Source organism: Dryas octopetala, chromosome 4 (assembly GCF_963921425.1).
Source record: "Dryas octopetala chromosome 4, drDryOcto1.1, whole genome shotgun sequence".
NCBI lineage: Eukaryota > Viridiplantae > Streptophyta > Magnoliopsida > Rosales > Rosaceae > Dryas > Dryas octopetala.
Genome location: NC_141369.1, coordinates 26,393,319 through 26,413,087, shown reverse-complemented (window position 1 = coordinate 26,413,087; position 19,769 = coordinate 26,393,319). Strand labels below are relative to the sequence as shown.

The following is a 19,769-nucleotide window of genomic DNA, read 5'->3' as shown; positions in this document are numbered from 1 at the left end:
AGTAAAACATTTTGGATTAGGTCACAAATCTGTTTGTTATACAGTTGTAATTGTCGAACAGTCACAGTTGTAACTATTTAAAATTTATAAAAAATCAAACTTTTTAAGGGTTTCATAATTTTGATTTAGGTTTGGGGGATGAAGTCCTATAACTCAAAGACTAAACATTAAAGTTTAAGCCTTGCAAATATTGAAAAAACAACAAATCAATAAAAAAGTTATAATTGTTAGACAGTCACAATTCGATATAACCATGTTTTTTAAAGTTGGTACCTAAACTGAAATTTAGTACCTAAAGTGAAATGACATAAATGTTTTAGTAGTTGAAATGAAAAAACATTATAATTTGGTACCTAAAGTCAATGGACCTTTGATGTAATGGATGACGTCTAGTTCTCTTTTTGTCGGAAATGGTTTTATAGTTGTAAATAAATAAAAAATAGCATATTAACCGGAACTGTTAAACTGAGGTTAAATTAAATTTATTATGTTGATTTACTAAAAATTCTAAAATTACTAAATTCACAAACCGATTTGATATAAGTTGGGCCGAAAGCGCCATATGGCCTAATGGAAATTGAGTAGCAAGTAGACGTGGGTTGGGCCCTTTTCATAAACTTGTTAGTTGTTACTGGGCGTTGCGAACTTGTGTTGTGTTTGAGTGTATGAGATTACCGCCGTCGTTTGGTCTGTTTTTCATCTTTGTATTCTTATTTCTCCACGACTAAGTGAGTTGCACAAAAACGCCCTTCTTCCTCAGAATCCCTCTCGCAGGCCACAGCCCCTCTCGTACTCACTACTTACTCAGGTCTCTCTCTCTCTCTCTAATTTCCTTCTCTCTTTTTCTTCTATTGATTTTATTTTCCATCTCATCAAGCTCTCCGTTTTGCTGATCTTTTTTGCAACAAAGATAGGGCACAAGACCTGTTTTTGCTGACTTGATATTTTGGCATGTATGCAGTTCTGTAAATGTATCTGATTTGATTTTAGCTACCTCTTTTTTTTTTTTTTTAATATTTGGTTGATAATTGTTGCTATTGAAGTTACTGTTATGTTATAGTTAGAAGCTACAAGCTTTGCAGGAAATCAGGATTTGAATATTTTTAATGCATTACAATAATAATGTTTATCGATTCTACATGTTATTATTTTTTGGTTTACACAGGGTTGTTGTCTTTAAATTTGTGCTTTTATGCACAGCAAGCAAATAATAAAAAGAATTATCTGGGAGTGTTAAAGTTTCTTTTTTTTATTTATGGACCATAAAATAGGGGTGGGCGTTTAAACCGGAAACCGGATGCACCGAATCAAACCGGGGGAAAAAAACCGTAAAAAACCGCTTTGACCAAAACTGGTCAACACCGGGTCAAAACTGGACTGGACCGGTCCAATCCAGGTTTTGCACTTCATAGAACTGGACTGGACTGGACCGTTTAATTAATATGTATTTTTAATTTTTATATATATTTAATTTTTATACAATTTTTATAAACTTTTTAAACATTTTTACACACATTTTTACATACATTTTTACACACATTTTACACATTTTAGATAATAAAATTAATATTAACCCAACTATATTTTCGACCCTAAAATATATTTTATATAACCATATGGCCTATATTCTATATATATAGTAATGTTTTAGTATATAATTTTAGTTATACCTTTTATAATAAAATTAGTATATTCTTTATACTCTATAATCTATACACTAAATCCTATATCCTAAAATTATTATAGTTTTAGGGTATAGTATATAATTATAAACTTCTAATAGGAGAAATTATGTATTAGGGTTTAGGATTTAAAGTTTAAACGAAACCCTATACCCTAAACTCTAAAAGTAATAAGTATATAACATATATAACTAATAACTATATAAGTATATAACCCCAATTGAAACCCCAATTAGACTCATAGTCAACTATAACTCTATACCCTAATACAATTACAACCATATACCCTAAACTATATTAATTACTCTATACATATATAAATAATAAGTATATAAACATATATAACTATATAAGTATATAACCCCAATTGAAACCCCAATTAGACTCATAGTCAACAATAACCCTATACCCTAATACAATTATAATCATATACCTTAAACTATATTAATTACTCTATACATATATAAGTAATAAGTATATAACACATAGAACTATATAAGTATATATTATATAACCCCAATTAGACTCATAATCAACTATAACCCTATACCCTAATACAATTATAATCATATACCCTAAACTATATTAATTACTCTATGCATATATAAGTAATAAGTATACAACATATATAACTATATAAGTATATAACCTCAATCAACCCTAAACCATTTTTGTTCTTTTTTTAATTTCCAATTGCCCAAAGGCACCAAACCCCAATCAACCCTAATTGAAACCCCAATTACTCCTAAATTAGTCAATTACCCAATTGAAACCCCAATTGAAAGTTGAAACCCCAATAAGACTAATTAGTAATTTAGTACCTAATTGCAACCCCAATTAGACTCATAGTCAACTATAACCCTATACCCTAATACAATTATAATCATATACCCTAAATTATATTAATTACTGTGAGACCCAAAATTTTCCAAATTTATTTTGGAATTTTTCTTTAATTTCTAGAATTTTTCTAGAAATTTGTTTGGCGGAAAATCGTATTTTTCCCTTAAGCTTTAATTGTTTGACCAACTTTGACTAGAGTTTTGACCCAAGTTAGACCTTTAGAAGGTGGTACTTTTACTCACGAACCCAACGGAGCAAGTCTCGTATTATTCCGAGTCCGGGAGATTATTTTATGAATTTCCCAAAATTTCATTTTTAAAAGCATTTTATCTTAGTTTGTGGAGCTTGAAATTTTCGAAATTTTTCTAAAGGGCAAATTGGTAATTTGACCTCATAGTTAATTAGTACTAGTCGATACGAGTCCGTAGTATTTTTCGGGGTATTTTTCCGAGTCCCGAGCTATTTTTAATTAATTTTTGAAGTTGAGAAAAATAGGAAAAAGAAAATAAAATAGGAAAAACACCAGATCGCGCCACGTGGCACGATCTGGAGCGTCCAACGATGCATGGCAGCAAGATCTGATGGCTGCATGTGCAGCCAAGTGTCAAAGCCTTCGCCACGTGTCAATTTCTCATTGGTCAAAGTTATGACGGTTGACTTGAGTCAACCCAGTCAACTCGGATGAGTCAACCGAGTTGACTCACTCACTCTTCCTATAAATAGCAGCGCACCCCCAGCTGATTTTCATCCCATTTCAGCCGCATGCTTCCCAAGAGAGAGCTTCTCTCTCCTCTCTCCTCTTTTCTCTCTCTTCTTCAATCTTGTTTTGAGTTTATCTTGAGTTCTGGAGCTCCGATCGACGATCCGATTTCGCCTACGCGATCGTGGCGACGAGCTCTTCAATTCTAGTAGTGTGAGGGCTATGTTTTGATGAAGTTTTAAAAAAAATCATTTCTGAGCTCCATAGGTAATTTCTTGATCCCTATCAAATTTCTGCTAAAATTTTGTTAAATAAATCTCTTGTTAATTAGGCTATTTTAATCTTATTATTTAGCAAGTCTAGTAGTACCGAGACTCTGCTCGTGGGAAGTCTTCAACAGGTATACCCTTAACCCAGCTTATTTAATTTGCTGTTGTTTAAGTGGTGGTTATAGACGAAACACCGTTTAACTGTTGTTATTAAATGAACTTAATAAATATTGAGGCCATATCAGTGGTAACCAAATAACGTGATGACTAAGGTCAGTCCATGAGCATACAAGCGTTGGGTACTGAGCCAGAGCTCCCTCAGTTTCCCCATGCACTGACCTGGTCACGTTGTAAGGTTCATATCTGATCAACCTCCTCGACAATAAATTAAAATAAACTTAGAAACCACACGGTCTGACATGACTGTCTGCCTCGGGGAGCAGGGTCATGCCGGATCAAGAATTTAGAGAAAGCCTAGCAAGTTACGCTAGTGCCAAACCTCTAAATTTTACCTGGTCTTAACAGACAAGGTCGAGAGTACGTTTAGTACGTTCCTAATAGCTGTCGTCGGATTCGGATCTCCAGTTTCCCAACAGGTACAAGTGGGACCCAGACACAGGAAAGGGATCAGGCAATGGACATACTTTGGTAAAACAGGTAGGGGGAAGGTACCATATCCCGGTTATTGGATTTCCTGCCTATTTTCGTACTATATGTATATGAAAATGTCTTTCACAGAGAATGTGCATGATTTTTGTATGGCATATTTGTGTGATTTTCTGTGTGATACCTTGGACGACCTGAGAGTAACGGGCACGTGTTGTGACCTTGGGTTTCGATCCCCTAAACCTCCGGAGGGGTAAGTACGGACTGGTTAGTCGAATGTCCTTCTGGGGAGGCTAACCAATGTGGTATTACCAGGTAAATGGATACTCTCACCACAGTATCGAGGTGGTGGTTGAATTTCCGATACTGGTGGTTGGCCTGTATGTGATCGGTCGCAGGTATGTTTCTGAACTATGTCACGTGACAGGAAGGATTTTCACTGAAAAAGATGTATGAGCATGCAAAGGCTTTACTCACTGATTATTGGCATAATTATCTTTATCATTACTGGCTTTGGTTACAGTATCATTGATACTGATACCCTGTTTTTGGGTGTGCATTGCTTTTAAACTGTTTTCCTTGAAATCCTATATTTTCGAGTATTGTTTCAAACCTAACCAGGATTTTCCCTCGAGGGGAAGCGATGAACGTATGTGACGCTTACCCCCTACTGTACTCTTGTGAGTGCAGATAATCCAGTTGTTGGAGACCAAGATTGAGGTCGTGGGTGTGGCACTTGCAGCTTGTCAGTTTCAGTCTTGCTATCTGGTTTAGATCCTTTCTTTGGATCTGTGGTGGTGTTTCTCTTTCATCCTCGTAGGTGGCATATCCCAATGGCTATCCATGAGTCCAATTTGTTGCACCACTTTGTTGAAAACTGAATCACTCTGGCGTGGGTTGGACTATCCTGACATATCTGTTTATCTACTGTTTTATTATGTAGCATTAGGGTTAGTGTATTTGAAACACATAACCCTCACGGGTTGGTACTCTTTACTGTTATTTATAATATGAGGCATTTTCAGTAATTTCTTCCGTTGTATTTTTACTACTCTGATCCAACCCGGGTTCTTCAATAAAAAGGGCTTAACTCGTTTTAGAGAGCTTGGGAGTATAATACTCGGGGTAAGGGGTATTATAGTCTCAAGATCTTTAAGACGGGTGCCGCTGTGGTGTTCCCAGTTTCGGGGCGTCACAGAAAAAGTGGTATCAGAGCGGTACGACCTATATTATAATAATAAATAAATAAATAAATAACTTTGTAAGATTGTTAGTAGATTATTTTTACTAATATGCAGGATATGCCAACCCAGAGCCGATTCAGCAGATTCCTTCAAAGTTTCCAACCAAACACATTCTTCGATAAGTCTTTCCCTTGAAACACTTTTGTTCCTTGTATCATTTGTGTCAATCATTCCCTTATTTGTTTTCAGTCTTGCTGACAAGATGCCACCCCGTTTCGATCGAACTAACAGTAATGCCAATAATCGGTTCGACCCACAGCAAATGGCTGAATTTATGCAGGCTTTCTTTGCTCAACAATCTGGTAACCGTCTCACTCCCGCTGAACGTGAAGATAAGCGACGAGGCGAGTACTTAGATCGTTTCCTTAGGACTAAGCCGATGAAGTTTCACGGAAGTTCTGAACCCGATTTAGCTGAGAATTGGGTTACGCACATCGATAAGAAGCTCGAGTCGATTAACGCACCAGATGAGTACAAGATCTGGCTAGCTACACATGTGTTTGAAGGCGAAGCTGACGGATGGTGGAGATGCATTAGGCACCGAGAAAATATTAACACTATGACTTGGGAAGGATTTAGGGAATTGTTCTACGACAGATATTTTCCCGAGCCACTGCAGATGACAAAGATGAAGGAATTCATGGATCTAGAGCAGGGAAACATGACTGTTTCTGAATACGTGGGAAAGTTTACTGAACTTGGACGTTTCGTCCCATCTACCATGAATGATGAGAAGGCAAAGACTGTCAGATTTCTGCAAGGTCTGAAGAACGGGATTCGCCAATACTTGGCAAGTCAAAGGTTTACAGTTTTCAAAGATGTGGTCAATGCTGCTTATGCTCAGGAGCAGGATTTCCTTGCAACTAGACAGAAAGGGGAAATTGCGAGGTCTGAGGGAACAAGACTAGGAAAAAGAAGAAATTTTTAGAGGGGAGGACCCTCCCGAAACCAAAGAAACTGGAAGAGGACTAGACTTCAAATTTGTTTCCAGTGTGGAGGTGAAGGCCACTACAGAAATGATTGTCCTACTAGAACACAGCAGAATGCCCCCAGGCCACAACCACAGATACAGGCTGTACCACAACCATTTAGAGCTCAACCATTGCAACATGCACCACCACAACCCAACAATCGTGGAGGACAAGGAAGAGGTGGCGGAGGAAGACCACAACCAGCTAGAGGAGGACGAGTTTTTGCAGTAAGAGCTAACCAGGAAGAAGCCCCACTTGACGGTACTATACTGCTCTTTAATACTGAAGTTAGAATTTTGTTTGATACGGGTGCTTCACATTCATTTGTCTCTGTTAGCTTTACTGAGAAATTAGGATTGCAACCTGAACCATTAGCTGAAACCATCCACATGAGTACACCCATTGGAACAACAACCGAGGTAGATAGAATTTACCAATCTTGCCAACTAGTAGTCCAAGGCCGAGTCTTGACAGCAAACCTATACCCTTTGAACATGGATTACTACGACCTTATTCTAGGAATGGATTGGTTACAAGAAAATCAGGCACAGATCGATTGTGAGAAAAGAAAAGTGAAGGTAGTCACGAGTAACAGAGAAGAGGTGATCATCCGATTGCACAAACCGCTACAACCCATCAACCCATTGCTGAGAGTTTGTTTCAAAAGCAAGAGAGCTATGCTATGCTATTCACTCATCATTTCCACACAAGCCAAGCAGAAGGAAGATAAACCAATACCAGTGGTAGACGAATACCCAGACGTTTTTCCAGAAGATCTGCCCGGAATCCCACCAACAAGAGAAGTAGAATTCAAGATTGAACTTGTACCAGGCACTCAACCTATTTCAATCCCGCCCTACCGCATGGCACCAGCCGAGATGGTGGAGCTGAAGAAGCAATTAGACGACTTGAAGGAGAAGGGCTTTATCAGAGAAAGTATATCACCATGGGGAGCCCCTGTTCTATTTGCCAAAAAGCATGACGGGACATTGCGACTCTGCATAGACTACCGGAAGCTGAACCAAGTCACAATAAAGAACAAGTATCCATTGCCAAGAATTGACGAGCTGTTTGATCAACTTAGTGGAGCGAAGTACTTCTCAAAGATTGATCTCAGATCCGGCTACCATCAACTCAGAGTTCGAGACGAAGACGTCCCAAAGACTGCTTTTCGTACCAGATACGGACATTATGAGTTCGTTGTGATGCCGTTTGGATTGACAAATGCACCTGCCGCATTCATGGACCTGATGAACCGAGCATTCCGTCCATACTTGGACAAATTTGTTATTGTCTTCATCGACGACATCCTGATTTACTCCAAGAGTAAGGAAGAGCATGAAGAGCATCTGAGAATTGTTCTACAGACATTACTTCAAAAGCAACTTTACGCCAAGAAGTCAAAATGTGAATTTTGGCTGAAAGAGGTACAGTTCCTTGGCCACATCATCTCAGAAAAAGGATTATCTCCTGATCCCAAGAAGATCGAAGCAGTTCTGAATTGGGAACAACCGAAGAGCATGACAGAAGTCCGTAGTTTTCTTGGATTAGCAGGTTATTACAGAAGGTTCGTAGAAGGTTTTTCCAAGATTGCTACCCCGATGACTCGATTACTCAGAAAAGGATTCAAGTTTGAATGGAACGAGAAGTGTGAAGAAGCATTCCAAGAGCTCAAGAAACGACTGACAACTGCCCCAGTGTTAGTCTTACCCAACAATGAAGATCCTTATGAAGTCTACACCGACGCGTCCATAATAGGAGTCGGATGTGTACTGATGCAGAATGGGCGAGTGATAGCCTATGCCTCAAGACAGTTGAAGGAATATGAAAAGAATTATCCAACTCATGATTTGGAGTTAGCCGCTGTTGTACACGCTCTAAAAATCTGGAGATGCTACTTGTATGGAGGCCGATTCACTGTTTTCTCAGATCACAAGAGCCTCAAGCATATATTCACTCAGAGAGATCTGAATTTGCGACAACGACGCTGGATGGAGTATCTTAAAGATTATGATTTTGAATTACAATATCATCCAGGAAAAGCCAACAAAGTAGCTGATGCACTGAGCAGAAAGAAAAACACTCTAGCCAGTTTAATGATGGCTGAACGGGAGATCCTACAGACTTTGGGTCAGTACAAAGTCAACGTACTCCATGATGGAAGGATTGCAAGTATGCAGATTGAGCCCCAATTGGAGCAAGAATTAGTTCAAGAACAAGAAGGGGATCTAGAGATACAGCAGAAAAAGAAGGAGGTATACTCAGGAGATGCACCTGGGGAATGGAAGGTACATTCTGATGGAAGTTTGAGATACAGAGGCCGAATAGTTGTGCCAAACAGGAAAGAAACAAGACAACGGATTCTGAACGAAGCTCATTCTACCAGTTTTGCTATGCACCCTGGAGGAACGAAAATGTATCAAGATTTGAAACGAAGATACTGGTGGAAAGGTATGAAAAGAGACGTGGCTGATTTTGTTAATCACTGTGTGACCTGCCAACAAGTGAAAGCCGAACACCAGAAGCCGTCTGGATTGTTGCAACCGTTACCTACTCCAGAGTGGAAGTGGGATTGTGTTACTATGGATTTCATCACAGATCTGCCGAGAAATACAAAAGGGCACAATGGTATTTGGGTTATCGTGGACAGACTCACGAAGTCAGCTCATTTCTTGCCGGTCAAGATGAACTCACCCGTTGATTATTTTGCTGATCTCTATGTTGAATGGATTGTTCGATTGCATGGTATTCCGAAGACGATTGTTTCCGATCGAGATCCCCGATTTACGTCTCGATTGTGGCGGAAGTTACAATCTGAATTAGGTACTCAGTTGAATCTTAGCAGTGCCTATCATCCGCAGACGGATGGGCAATCTGAAAGAGTTATTCAGATACTGGAAGATATGTTGCGAGCTTGTGTTCTAGATTTCAGAGGTAAGTGGAGTGAGTACTTACCGCTCGCCGAGTTCGTATATAACAATAGTTATCAAAGCAGTATCAAGATGGCACCGTACGAAGCACTTTACGGAAGGCCGTGTCGTTCGCCACTCTGTTGGGCCGATGTTGAGAACCGAGTTGTTCTGGGTCCTGAAGTAATTAAAGAAACGACCGAAAAGGTCAAGATAGTCAAGAAACGACTAGAAACCGCCCAGAGTAGGCAGAAATCGTACGTTGATCGAAGGAGGAAGCCTTTGGAATTTCAAGTTGAGGACTTGGTGTTTCTGAAAGTTAGCCCTTTGAAGGGTACATTTCGGTTTGGTATGCGAGGCAAGTTGGCACCCAGGTATATTGGACCGTTCAAGGTTTTGGAACGTGTCGGGAAAGTTGCTTACAGGTTGGAGTTGCCGCCTCAGTTAGCATACATACATAACGTATTCCATGTGTCCCAGTTGAAAAAGAGTGTGCCTGACATCCCTCAAGTGATGCCTTGGATTGGTTTACCGCTCGAACCAAACGTGTCTTATGTGGAAGGACCTGTTTCTATTTTAGCTTACGAGACGAAACAACTCAGGAATAGGAAGGTACCACTTGTAAAAGTCCAGTGGCAGCGCCACGGAGTCGAGGAAGCGACATGGGAACTGGAATCCGATATGAGGAAGAGATACCCGCATCTCTTCAGTGAACTCAGGTAATCTCGAGGACGAGATTTTTTTTAAGTAAGGGAGGATGTGAGACCCAAAATTTTCCAAATTTATTTTGGAATTTTTCTTTAATTTCTAGAATTTTTCTAGAAATTTGTTTGGCGGAAAATCGTATTTTTCCCTTAAGCTTTAATTGTTTGACCAACTTTGACTAGAGTTTTGACCCAAGTTAGACCTTTAGAAGGTGGTACTTTTACTCACGAACCCAACGGAGCAAGTCTCGTATTATTCCGAGTCCGGGAGATTATTTTATGAATTTCCCAAAATTTCATTTTTAAAAGCATTTTATCTTAGTTTGTGGAGCTTGAAATTTTCGAAATTTTTCTAAAGGGCAAATTGGTAATTTGACCTCATAGTTAATTAGTACTAGTCGATACGAGTCCGTAGTATTTTTCGGGGTATTTTTCGGGGTATTTTTCCGAGTCCCGAGCTATTTTTAATTAATTTTTGAAGTTGAGAAAAATAGGAAAAAGAAAATAAAATAGGAAAAACACCAGATCGCGCCACGTGGCACGATCTGGAGCGTCCAACGATGCATGGCAGCAAGATCTGATGGCTGCATGTGCAGCCAAGTGTCAAAGCCTTCGCCACGTGTCAATTTCTCATTGGTCAAAGTTATGACGGTTGACTTGAGTCAACCCAGTCAACTCGGATGAGTCAACCGAGTTGACTCACTCACTCTTCCTATAAATAGCAGCGCACCCCCAGCTGATTTTCATCCCATTTCAGCCGCACGCTTCCCAAGAGAGAGCTTCTCTCTCATCTCTCCTCTTTTCTCTCTCTTCTTCAATCTTGTTTTGAGTTTATCTTGAGTTCTGGAGCTCCGATCGACGATCCGATTTCGCCTACGCGATCGTGGCGACGAGCTCTTCAATTCTAGTAGTGTGAGGGCTATGTTTTGATGAAGTTTTAAAAAAAATCATTTCTGAGCTCCATAGGTAATTTCTTGATCCCTATCGAATTTCTGCTAAAATTTTGTTAAATAAATCTCTTGTTAATTAGGCTATTTTAATCTTATTATTTAGCAAGTCTAGTAGTACCGAGACTCTGCTCGTGGGAAGTCTTCAACAGGTATACCCTTAACCCAGCTTATTTAATTTGCTGTTGTTTAAGTGGTGGTTATAGACGAAACACCGTTTAACTGTTGTTATTAAATGAACTTAATAAATATTGAGGCCATATCAGTGGTAACCAAATAACGTGATGACTAAGGTCAGTCCATGAGCATACAAGCGTTGGGTACTGAGCCAGAGCTCCCTCAGTTTCCCCATGCACTGACCTGGTCACGTTGTAAGGTTCATATCTGATCAACCTCCTCGACAATAAATTAAAATAAACTTAGAAACCACACGGTCTGACATGACTGTCTGCCTCGGGGAGCAGGGTCATGCCGGATCAAGAATTTAGAGAAAGCCTAGCAAGTTACGCTAGTGCCAAACCTCTAAATTTTACCTGGTCTTAACAGACAAGGTCGAGAGTACGTTTAGTACGTTCCTAATAGCTGTCGTCGGATTCGGATCTCCAGTTTCCCAACAGGTACAAGTGGGACCCAGACACAGGAAAGGGATCAGGCAATGGACATACTTTGGTAAAACAGGTAGGGGGAAGGTACCATATCCCGGTTATTGGATTTCCTGCCTATTTTCGTACTATATGTATATGAAAATGTCTTTCACAGAGAATGTGCATGATTTTTGTATGGCATATTTGTGTGATTTTCTGTGTGATACCTTGGACGACCTGAGAGTAACGGGCACGTGTTGTGACCTTGGGTTTCGATCCCCTAAACCTCCGGAGGGGTAAGTACGGACTGGTTAGTCGAATGTCCTTCTGGGGAGGCTAACCAATGTGGTATTACCAGGTAAATGGATACTCTCACCACAGTATCGAGGTGGTGGTTGAATTTCCGATACTGGTGGTTGGCCTGTATGTGATCGGTCGCAGGTATGTTTCTGAACTATGTCACGTGACAGGAAGGATTTTCACTGAAAAAGATGTATGAGCATGCAAAGGCTTTACTCACTGATTATTGGCATAATTATCTTTATCATTACTGGCTTTGGTTACAGTATCATTGATACTGATACCCTGTTTTTGGGTGTGCATTGCTTTTAAACTGTTTTCCTTGAAATCCTATATTTTCGAGTATTGTTTCAAACCTAACCAGGATTTTCCCTCGAGGGGAAGCGATGAACGTATGTGACGCTTACCCCCTACTGTACTCTTGTGAGTGCAGATAATCCAGTTGTTGGAGACCAAGATTGAGGTCGTGGGTGTGGCACTTGCAGCTTGTCAGTTTCAGTCTTGCTATCTGGTTTAGATCCTTTCTTTGGATCTGTGGTGGTGTTTCTCTTTCATCCTCGTAGGTGGCATATCCCAATGGCTATCCATGAGTCCAATTTGTTGCACCACTTTGTTGAAAACTGAATCACTCTGGCGTGGGTTGGACTATCCTGACATATCTGTTTATCTACTGTTTTATTATGTAGCATTAGGGTTAGTGTATTTGAAACACATAACCCTCACGGGTTGGTACTCTTTACTGTTATTTATAATATGAGGCATTTTCAGTAATTTCTTCCGTTGTATTTTTACTACTCTGATCCAACCCGGGTTCTTCAATAAAAAGGGCTTAACTCGTTTTAGAGAGCTTGGGAGTATAATACTCGGGGTAAGGGGTATTATAGTCTCAAGATCTTTAAGACGGGTGCCGCTGTGGTGTTCCTAGTTTCGGGGCGTCACAATTACTCTATACATATATAAGTAATAAGTATATAACATATATAAGTATATAACCCCAATCAACCCTAAACCATTTTTGTTCTTTTGTTTTATTTCCAATTGCCCAAAGGCACTAAACCCCAATCAACCCTAATTGAAACCCCAATTACTCCTAAATTAGTCAATTACCTAATTGAAACCCCAATAAGACTAATTAGTAATTTAGTACCTAATTGAAACCCCAATTAGACTAATTAGTCAATTCAGTAAATTACCCAAAACCCAATTACTCCTAAATTAATCAATTACCCAATTAAAAGTTTGAAACCCCAATTACTCAATTAGACTAATTTAGTCAATTGATCAAATATTACCCCAATACCCCCAAATGAAACAACCACTCACGCACTCATCTAGTCAATTTAGTCAATCTCCAATATAACAAAACTCATTCACTCATTCAGACAGTCACTCACTCAATTCCAAACCCTAAGCTCGCTTCGCGCCGCCCTCTTTCGATCTCCAATCTCATCAGCTCTCAGCCTCTCACGGTCTCACCTCTCAGTCTCTGGGTCTCTCACCTCTCAGTCTCGCAGCTCGCCTCTCATCCTTCATCTATCACTCTCAGTCTCGCAGCTCGCCTCTCGCCCTCGCCATCTTCCTCTCTTCCCGTCGCCGTCGCCGTCGCCAACTCGCAGTCACTCTCTCACGTCTCAGTGTCTCAGTCAGTCACTCTCCCCTCTCACTCTCACATCTCAGTGTCTCAAACCCACGATCGTCTCAGTGTGTCGTCATCGCCGTCGCGATCTTCCTCTCGTGATCAGTCCATCGCGATCTTCCTCTCGCCGTCGCCTCTCGACTCGGCTCTTGATCTCGCCTCTCGACCCGACTGTAAGTTCTCTCATCTCTCATCTCTCATATCTCAGTATCTCACTCTGTCTAATTTACTAAATTAGGGTTTGATTTCGGGTTAGGTTTAGGGTTTGATTTGGGGATTTAGGGTTTGATTTTCTGATTTACTTGAATTTGGGTTTGATAATTTTGATTGACTAATTTACTTGTTGTTTGGGAAAATTGAAACTTGTTGGGTTTACTTGTTGGGAAAATTGGAATTTGCTGGGAAAATTGGAACTTGCATGCTGGGTTTATTGATTTACTGATTTACTTGTTGGGTTTGATAATTTTGATTGTTAATCTGTCTGTTAAATTGTTAGGAGAGATGGAGCCCCAATTTGTTAAGTTGAATTCTATTGTTTAGTTGCTTAGTTGCTTAGTTGCTTAGTTATTTATTTATAGTGTTTGATGACAATTGGTTGTTGATAGGAGTTATTTGAAGACAATTGGTTTTTGACAGGAGTTATTTGAAGACAATTGGCCGGTGGCAGGGGGTTGATGATTGGCTAGGGTATTTTCATTTGTGTTATTTTTAGTTATGTAACTCAATTTGTATTTAATTGGTTTGTACTTTGTAATTTGTATTAGGTTGGTTTGTAATTTGTATTTGGTTTGTACTTCTTTAGCTTTGGTTGGTTTTTATTTTTTAATTTACTTGCATTTGCACTTGGACAATGGTGTATGGTTAGTAAGTTATTAGGTTATTTTTTAATTTACTTGCACTTGCACTTGATGAGTGATGAAATGGTTTGTCACTTTGAGTCTTTAAGGTTGTGAAATGGTTAGTGGTTGATATCTTGTAGGTTGTGGAATGGTACAAAAAATGTAATGGTTGAATGTTGATGACTTGATTTCTTATATGTTAATTGTTAAATGTTGAATTGTTGTGATTTGTTGTGAATTGTGATTTGAACAAATGGTTGATTTGTTGTTAAAAAAAATGTTTTGATTTGTTGTTAAAAAAAAATATTGTGATTTGTTATTAAAAACTAAAAAAATATGTTTTAAAATTATTTTGGCCCAAAAATTTAATTGGGCTAAGGCCCAAATAGTGAGGCCCAGTTCCAAACAGTGAACTGGACTGAATTGGAACTGTTCCAGTTCAGTTTGGTCCAGTTCTGAGCCAAAATTTTCAGTTCTCTGGTACCGGACTGGACTGGATTAGCTCCACAGTTCAGTTTACAGTTTGGGGTGAGCACTGGACTGTACTGGACCGTGCCCACCCCTACCATAAAATGTTATTATTATTTTTTTCTTTTTTAGTATTGGTACGAGCTATGCTTCTATAGTTCTATGCTTCTATAATGTAGACAAACATATTTAGTTTGGGACTAGTTAATTGGACTTTAGTTGGGAGGAAATCGGAATATATACCCGTAATGCTTTGATTTGGAATTATGTGCTCCGTATCAATCTCTCTTTTTAGTTGTGAGACTCCGTTTCTTTCAGTTTATTGATTTTGCTTTGGTGAGAATGAATGTGCATATTTGCTTTTGCTTTATTTTTAGAGTATAAAGTTTCTCACTGAAAGGACTATCTCTGTGGTAGGATATAATTATGATAGTGAAGAGGCAGAAGCGTCACAGGAAGATAGTGAGGTTCTACACAGCATGCTATGGGTTCAGACAGCCATACAAGGTGCTATGCGATGTGAATTTTGTGCATCACCTCCTTGTCAATCGCATTACCCCTGCTGACAAGGCCCTCTCTAGTATCTTGGGTGCCCCTGTCATGCTCTTCACCACCAAATGTGCTATTTCCGAGTTGGAAGTACATGGTCCAAGGCTTGGTCCCTCCCATTCTGAGTCCCTTGAAGCTGCTCATAGCCTCATTACTGCAAGGTCTCTACCTCTCTCTTTCTTCCTTCGGAGAGATTTTTTCATTATTTCTTATTTGGAATTTTACTCCCTTATCGATCAGATGTGACCATGAGAGGACCATGAGTGCTGATGATTGCATCATGGATGTTATTGGTAAAACTAATCCCGAGCATTTCTTTGTTGCTACTCAGCACGCTGATCTTCGAGAGAAAATTCTCAAGGTTACTAACCCACTCTGTTTTTTTTTTTTTTTTTTTTTTTTCCATTATTACATTTGTAATATTGTATATCCTTGAGCATCTATCCATGTAGACATATTCGCTTGCAGATTCCAGGTGTCCCTGTTATATATGCTCTGAGAACTGCTCTTTTGCTCGAGTCCCCATCTGCTGCCCAACGCCAATTTGTCAAAATTTCTGAAGAACAACGCTCGCATATGACTGACTTGGAATATAAAATGTTGGAAAAGAGGGCAAAGAATATGCTGGCTTTTCATCAAGAAAAGGATTCCTCTGATGAAGAAGATCGTTTTAGAGATCAGAGCTTGGAAGTGCAGGCTGTAGCAAAGAAGCGTACTGCTGGGAAAGGATTGGGTGTGAAGGATAAAGTTCAGTTTAAGAGAAAGAAGGCAAAGGTAGAGCCTAAAAACACCTTTTCTCATTTCTTTCATTTTCCTGTATATTTCTTACAATATGTTTGTTTCCTTGACATGTCTCGTATATTTAATCTTATGTAAGGTGTTAGAGTTCACCCTCAGATGGCATTTTTTGATATAGACTGCCTGTAATATGAAGAAGGGGATCTATTCTGTTTATATGGACTATGAAAACTCCTGTTATTAGTTTCAGTATACGTGGATAGGCCTTAGTATAGGTGCATCATGGATTAAAGTTAATGAAATTAATTTCTATAACTTCCGACTCTATTCCATTTCGCTTACCACAATATCTATCGCAGTTTTGGCTTGTTTAACTGCATAAGCCAGGGTTGAGATTTAGGTTTGCAACTTAAGATTATCCTTTATAGCGACATTGACCATATTTATGTCAAGATATGATGTTATGTAAGTAATTTATCACATAACAATGATTCTTTTGCACTTGGAAGATGCTTGGCTGGATCTATGCAAAAATGAATGCAGTCTTGTTCATGCATCTGATACTTGAAGGAAGATAATAATGTGTCATGGTAGTTAGAACCCTTTCTACACATATATCTTTTCTTGGATGGGGCCCATGGGGGACTGGACTTTTCAGAAAGTGGGTAGTATTAAATAATTAAGATAAAAAGTGGAGAATAGTTAATCTTACAGCCTGTAATTTCCTTGTTCACTGAGTAGTAATTTATTGCTTGTTCTGCATTCAAATTTTATTTTGATAGTTATTTTATATAGGACATTGGTGAAGTCAAAAGCATGTATTATCTAGTTGTTGGTGGGAATGTAGATTATATGATTGGGGGGAAGTAGAGTTCAGTGTTCTGATGCATGTACTCTTTCCAAATTTGACTGAAATTGCCTAATTGTGTTTATGCAATATATATATATATATATATATATATATATATTGTGTTAGAAAATGGTTCCATAAAATGACTGCTTCAATGTTTATGGGTTTACTCTTTTTCTTGAACTTTGCAGGGTCCAAACCCCCTTTCATGTAAGAAGAAAACGACTGAGAAAACCCCAGATCTTTCTTCAGTGAAGGTGAGCTTGCAATTAATATTTTTTGTAGCACCCTTCTTCCCCTGTTCTACATTTTTGTCTTCTATGGCCAGTTATAATATTTGAAGGCAATAATTTGATGTCTGACAATCCTTAACAAATTGGAAAATAAAGAAGTGCTGAAGAGATGGATGCCTTTAGTTCTTAAGACATATGGCCCGTGATGAAAATGATTGATCTCTCGCGGTAGGATTAAGCTTTAATGTGGACCCCGTCCACCTGGCAATAACACATCAAATTCAAGCATGGAAAGATTTGGGCTTACAATTGTGAACATTAATTAAATTTTCTGTAATCTCAAATGACAATCATTTTCACGTTATATTTATCACACAAAAATTAGGTTTGGTATTGCACCATTGCTCCATACAATATTGCTAGTGGCTAGAGCATGTACCACTATCTGATTTTGTGGAGAAAAGGTAATATATGAAATGTTCTTTTGCTTGACGTGTTTATTGAGATTCTGAAGTTCATGCAGGAAAGGAAGGATGGAGATGCTACTGTGAGGAGTAGAAAGAAACGGAGGAGGACACTGAAAGGAAAAAATCCTGTGAAGGAAAACAGTTAACGCTCCTCGGCTAATTGGTAAAGGTTTGATATTTGGCTTTCATTGGAATGACGAGTTGAATGAGCACACTATAATTGGTCAGTTTAGAGGGGGAATAATTTTGTTTTCACTATCATTATCATTTAGATGAATGATCATTGTGCCTTTCTCTTGTTGTCTTGGGACTACACTTTCTTCTGTCAATTTTTTTTTTAACTCACTTTTCTTTTCTATTTTTAAACCACATCAATTTTCCTCTCATCCTTGTATAAGTTCTTTGCTAAGTTTTCTGTCCTACTACTACCATCTATTCCATGGGAATGAGATGTCGTAGGCTTTATTCAACCAAGTGTTCTGTACTACTACTACCTTCATGTATGTATCAATGGAGTTGAAGGTCGTGCTTTTTTACAGTAAAAACTAAAAAGTGACCGAAAAATTGAGATTTCTAGAAAGGCCTTTGAAGTTGAAGATGGAATGGATATAGAGAAAAGACAGACCTGCATGCATAATTAAGTGCATAGATTAGTGCATGCTTCTCCTTCAATCTCCACAACCACAAGTGGTCATGCCTACCTTGACATATGGATTCTCTTTTTCCTTCTTTTCTTTTTGATCTATACGCATTGATTCCCCTTGTACCGCTTCCATGACATCATGATGAATGATGTCTCTCTCTCTCTCTCTCTCTCTCTCTCTTCACTTGTCAGTTGTCACTACACTTTAAGCATCTTAATCGTAAGTTTTTTAATAAACTTAAGAGGAAATTACAGATTTAGTCCACTTATTTTATACTTATTTCAATTTTGGTTCACAATTTTTTTTAAGTTCTGTTTTGGTCTACTAATTGTTTCATTTGTTCAATAAAGGTCCAGATTTGTGACTTTAAATCATTTGAGTTTTGTTTTCTTCAATTATAATTAAAGTATAAATTATATTTCATCATTTTTTAGTCATAAAAACAAATTTGAAGTATTATAATCTAAGAGAATTGAGATTAGGTGAAGTTTGAAAAATTGGCAGTTTCGGGTACCCCTACTTTGGGGTCAATTATCTTGAGTTTTAGAACTTCAATTTGAATGATCTTTATATGGTTGTAAAGAAGAAATGCATAGCTTTAAAACAAATATATGTTTGTTGAATTTAGGTGAGATTTGATAGGGTAAAAAACAGTCCAAATTTGAGAAAACAAATTTGAGCCTTTATTGAACAAATGGAACAATTAGTGGATCAAAACAGGACTTAAAAAAGATTGTAAACTAAAATTGAACTAGGTATAAAATAACTGAACTCAATCTATAATTTCCTTTAAACTTAAACATGGAGGTTCCCAGATATTTAAAACTTAAAAGTAGTGGGTGATATGGCCCCAAAAAAAAAGTAGCGGGTGATCTTTTATTTTTTGGTAAACCTCACAAGACATTTATTTGTAATTGAAAATGAATGGAGTATGTCAAAGTAATTTATTTGGTAAGCCTCGTAACACACCTCCCAATCTCATAATATTAGTATTATTTATATCAATTCAATTCAATACTTCTGTTGCAAAAGGATACTATACTCTACAATCAACCAAGTAGTCAAAGTTTTCGAGTTATCTTTTCTTTCAAATCTCTTTTAAACACTACAACTTTACAAACAGTTGTATGTGAAAATTAAAAGAAAAAATTCCAAAGAAATTATTGTGTGCCACTATAATACCATGTGACATGTTGATGTTTCAAGTAAACAACTTTTCTCTTTGTAGGACGTTTGTTTTTTAATTAAAGAACAAACGCACACGTTTTATGGTTTTTTTTTTTTTCATCATTTGATCTTATTCTTGGCAGTATTTAATTACTTGGGATATAAATCATCAATCGAGATTTATTTCTTGATTTTAACTCTTATGGTTTTAAGTTTCTGTTTCTTGATTAGCTCAAAACATGAGAGTTAAAACTTAAAATATAACCTCGAACAATAATTATATACCCTAAAATTATATAGAAATCTATATTCTAAAATGTTGAACCTTGTAAAAAATGACAAATGTCATATAAATACTCATATTTGTTCTATTTGTCAATATATTAATCTATATATATATATATATTTAATTAGTAGTT

General features: G+C 38.0%; 1 protein-coding gene and 1 long non-coding RNA gene across 3 annotated transcripts; both read left to right on the top strand.

The window, feature by feature from the left end:
* Positions 1–724: 724 nt before the first annotated feature.
* On the top strand, positions 725–18,013 carry LOC147289018 (rRNA-processing protein utp23-like). Its single transcript, XM_086241751.1, has 6 exons — positions 725–808; positions 15,120–15,412; positions 15,492–15,612; positions 15,720–16,025; positions 17,031–17,096; positions 17,596–18,013. The coding sequence occupies exons 2-6, from the start codon at positions 15,129–15,131 to the stop codon at positions 17,683–17,685; spliced, it is 867 nt and encodes a 288-aa protein (XP_086097877.1). The 5' UTR covers positions 725–808; positions 15,120–15,128; the 3' UTR covers positions 17,686–18,013.
* LOC147289019 (uncharacterized) lies at positions 13,181–14,417 on the top strand. 2 transcript variants are annotated; one of them, XR_015122041.1, is made up of 2 exons: positions 13,181–13,568; positions 14,032–14,417. It is a non-coding gene; the product is annotated as an uncharacterized LOC147289019 (long non-coding RNA). The 2 variants fall into 2 exon arrangements; XR_015122040.1 differs by having other exon boundaries at positions 14,001–14,417.
* Positions 18,014–19,769: the final 1,756 nt, after the last annotated feature.

What these genes read in the sequence shown, in the direction of transcription:
- LOC147289018 (XM_086241751.1), top strand. Translation starts at nt 15,129, where the DNA reads ATGATAGTGAAGAGGCAGAAGCGTCACAGGAAGATAGTGAGGTTCTAC. An exon ending in TTAAGAGAAAGAAGGCAAAG is followed by an intron (nt 16,026 to 17,030) that starts GTAGAGCCTAAA and finishes TGAACTTTGCAG; the next exon opens with GGTCCAAACCCCCTTTCATG. An exon ending in CAGATCTTTCTTCAGTGAAG is followed by an intron (nt 17,097 to 17,595) that starts GTGAGCTTGCAA and finishes AAGTTCATGCAG; the next exon opens with GAAAGGAAGGATGGAGATGC.